A 3126-nucleotide genomic window follows, 5' to 3' on the forward strand; every position below is an offset into this window, starting at 1 on the left:
AAATGAGGAAGCCACCAGAGAAGGAAGTCAAACTTTTAATGGCCCTGGGACTCAGGAGCCACCTAGCTCCAGCTGAGGACCCCTGTTTCCTCCATGGTGTGGATGCCTCCCTATGTGTGTGTCTCCACCCCTGTGTCCTAGACGGAGGGTGAGCTCCCAGATAAAGTTCCCTGTCCCATCTGCTGTGGCTCACACAGGCACTACGGTGTCACGGGCTGTGAAGTCCCTCCAGGCATGTGGCTGTGCTCTCTGCTTCCCCTCCTCGTGGGATCTCTCTTTGGAGCCGCTCTTACTCCACCAACCAGCTGGCAGATTCCAGGAAAGACCCCCCGCTTTGACCGTCCTGGGGACCTGGTCATTGGGGGAAGCTTCTCCATCTTTCAGTTGGATGAGGTTCCTGTGTTCGACTTCAGTGCTCCACCTGCCTGGTTGGCATCTTCCACGTAAGTGGCTAGTGGTGAGGAGGGGACCCTGAAAGGAGAGGGCACTTTCAGGTGCAGTCGCTGACGTCTGGGGCAGTGCTGGCTCTCAGAATCCCAGCCCATGGCAGGGATAGTCCTGTCTGAATACTGGTCATTTTATCTGCCAGCCCCACCTCAGCACCCTCACCCCTCTTATGTCTTTGATTCCTTCTTTGTGCCTGTCCGTCCGAAATGCATTTCTTCCTCACTGTTGGTACCGCATGACCCACAGTCAGGCAGACGTTCTTGCCTCTAATCTATTGCCAACCCTCTGTGCCATGAAGAGTGCCAGGCAGAAGATAGGTAATTCTGCCGAATAAGTAACTGGTCATGGCTGGTTATCTCCTGGGCTCCTCTCTCCTGGCTTAGGCTCCCTGCACATTTCTGTACCGCTTCCCCAGCTGTCTGGGCGTACAGCAGTTCTCACATAGTCACATTGGCTATTCTCTGTGAGTGTTTAGCTTTATTTAAAAATTGCCAATGTGTGTGTGTGAAAGAGTAGAGTCTGAGGAAGGACATTTAGAAGAAAAACAGAGAGGCAAAGCATTAATGGGACAAAGATATGTGGTATTATCTGTTGAAGGTACTTTTATAGTTTTATCAGGTGGACTAGTGAGAAATGTTCACATGTTGAAATATTCAGTTTGTAAGCTAAATAATGTGATTGAATGTAAAAGAGAAAATGAAATAAAAAATGCAAAACAATAAAATAAAAATTGCCAGTGTGGAGGGGCCAGCATGTAGCGTAGCAGTTACATCACTGGACTCCTCTATGGTTGACCATGGTTTGAGTCCAGGACCCGATCACATGAAACTCACACCAAGTTCGTGTGCATGCATGCCCAAGATCCTTGGAGGAGAATGTGATGTGGCCCAGTTCCCTGGGTGGTGATTTCTCATTTTCTCTTTTATCAACTCTGTTTCTCTCTTTAGGGAGCACACATACCCTAAGGCAAATACCTCTACAAAAGATATGCCAATGTGGAGGCAGCCTGTGGCACAGAACAGTGAAAGTGGCTGTATCCCACACGGCCAACTGCACAGTTTTAGCCCTTGACCACGTCACAAGAAACATGCTGGGTGCATGTGTGTGCAAGCCCAAAATCCTGAGAGGAGAGTGGAAGAGAAGGGAATGCAGCATGGCCATTCCCCCAGGAGATGATTTCTCACTTTCCATCTGTCTCTATCTCTGTTTCACTCTAGTCAGTGCATGTGCCCTATTGCGAAATAAATGTGGCATCAATGTGGCATAACTGCCAATATGGTTTCTGAAGATTATTCCTAATTTTCTTTCTTTCTTTCTTTCTTTCTTTCTTTCTTTCTTTCTTTCTTTCTTTCTTTCTTTCTTTCTTTCTTTCTTTTTTTTTTTTTTTGCTATAGGGTGTGTGCGCTCACCAAAAAGACAGAGAGACAGAGAGACAGAAAGCAAGAAATCATCCCTCAGTGGGGGTGGTCACGCTGTAATTCCATCTTCTCCATTCTCCTCTCGGGATCTTGGGCACACACACACACTAGCCCGGCATGAATTTAAGTCACCGGGTCCGGGACTCGAAACACAATAGTCTATGTGGGAATCCAGTGACATAGCCATTATGCCAACTGCCGGTCCCACTTATTGCCAATTTTCTAGAGAAATACAAGATTTTCTTAAGTGGGAAAGTAAATAGGTATGCAAATAAATATATAAGTGTGGAACAAAAAGGAGTGTTAGAATATTTTAGTAGCATAGAATTTGTAATAGCTTCTTTTATAAGGGTGATAATTTTTTTCTTTCACAAAGAAATTCTATGACTTCTAGTAGTTTTATATTCTGGTCATGAGATGATATTGTCAGGTTACTTTACTATTTTTTAAGAGGTTTTTTTTTGCCTTAGGGCATGTGCACTCATGAGAGAGAAAGAGAGAGAGAGGCAGTGACTGAGAGGGAAAGGGAGAATTACCCGCTGGGGATGGCTGTGCCCTAATGCTTTCTTTTCCATTCTTTTCCCAGGATCTTGGGCATGCACATACACATGCCTGGTGGGTGGAGGACTCAAACTGCTACCACATCTGGGACTCGAACTGTGGTCAGCCATGTGGGGACCCAGCGACTATGCCTTCTGCTAATCCCTATCAGTTTTTTTGTTTTTAATTGATGAATAGTAATTATATTTAGGTATGGAGTACAACACGATTATGGTATATGTGTACATCATGAAATGATTAAATCAAGCTAATTAACATATTCATCACCTCACATATTTCTCTTGTGATCACAATAATTAAAATCTCTCTTAGCATACTTGTGATATACATTAATTAGTATTAACTATATGAACTTGCTGTGCAGAGGTCTCTAAACTTAGTCCTTATGTCTGACTGAATCTTCGTATCCTCCTATCAACACCCCCCACCCCCGTTCCTCCTCGCCCCCTTTTAGCTGTCCTGGATACTGCTTCTCTATGCATCTGAGGGGCCCTACGTTATCATTGCTCTTGAACACTCACGAACATACTCACACGCATTCACAGACAAGCACACACTCACAAACACACTCTCACACAAACACACTCACACACACTCACACACCCTCACACACACACACATATCACTCACACATCACTCACACACACACACTCACACACCCTCACACACACACTCACATCACTCACACATCACTCACACA

At 45.1% G+C, this 3126-nt stretch overlaps 1 protein-coding gene across 1 annotated transcript in view; it reads left to right on the forward strand.

Moving 5' to 3' along the window:
- The window catches only part of LOC102487121 (extracellular calcium-sensing receptor-like), a 37863-nt gene that overhangs the window by 465 nt on the left and 34272 nt on the right, over nt 1-3126 (forward strand). Inside the window, exon 2 of the mRNA XM_006166791.1 lies at nt 198-443. Coding sequence (XP_006166853.1) covers nt 198-443 — 246 coding nt within the window. The remainder of the gene's footprint in view (nt 1-197; nt 444-3126) is intronic.

This window comes from Tupaia chinensis, unplaced genomic scaffold (genome assembly GCF_000334495.1).
Source record: "Tupaia chinensis unplaced genomic scaffold, TupChi_1.0 Scaffold144336_1, whole genome shotgun sequence".
NCBI lineage: Eukaryota > Metazoa > Chordata > Mammalia > Scandentia > Tupaiidae > Tupaia > Tupaia belangeri.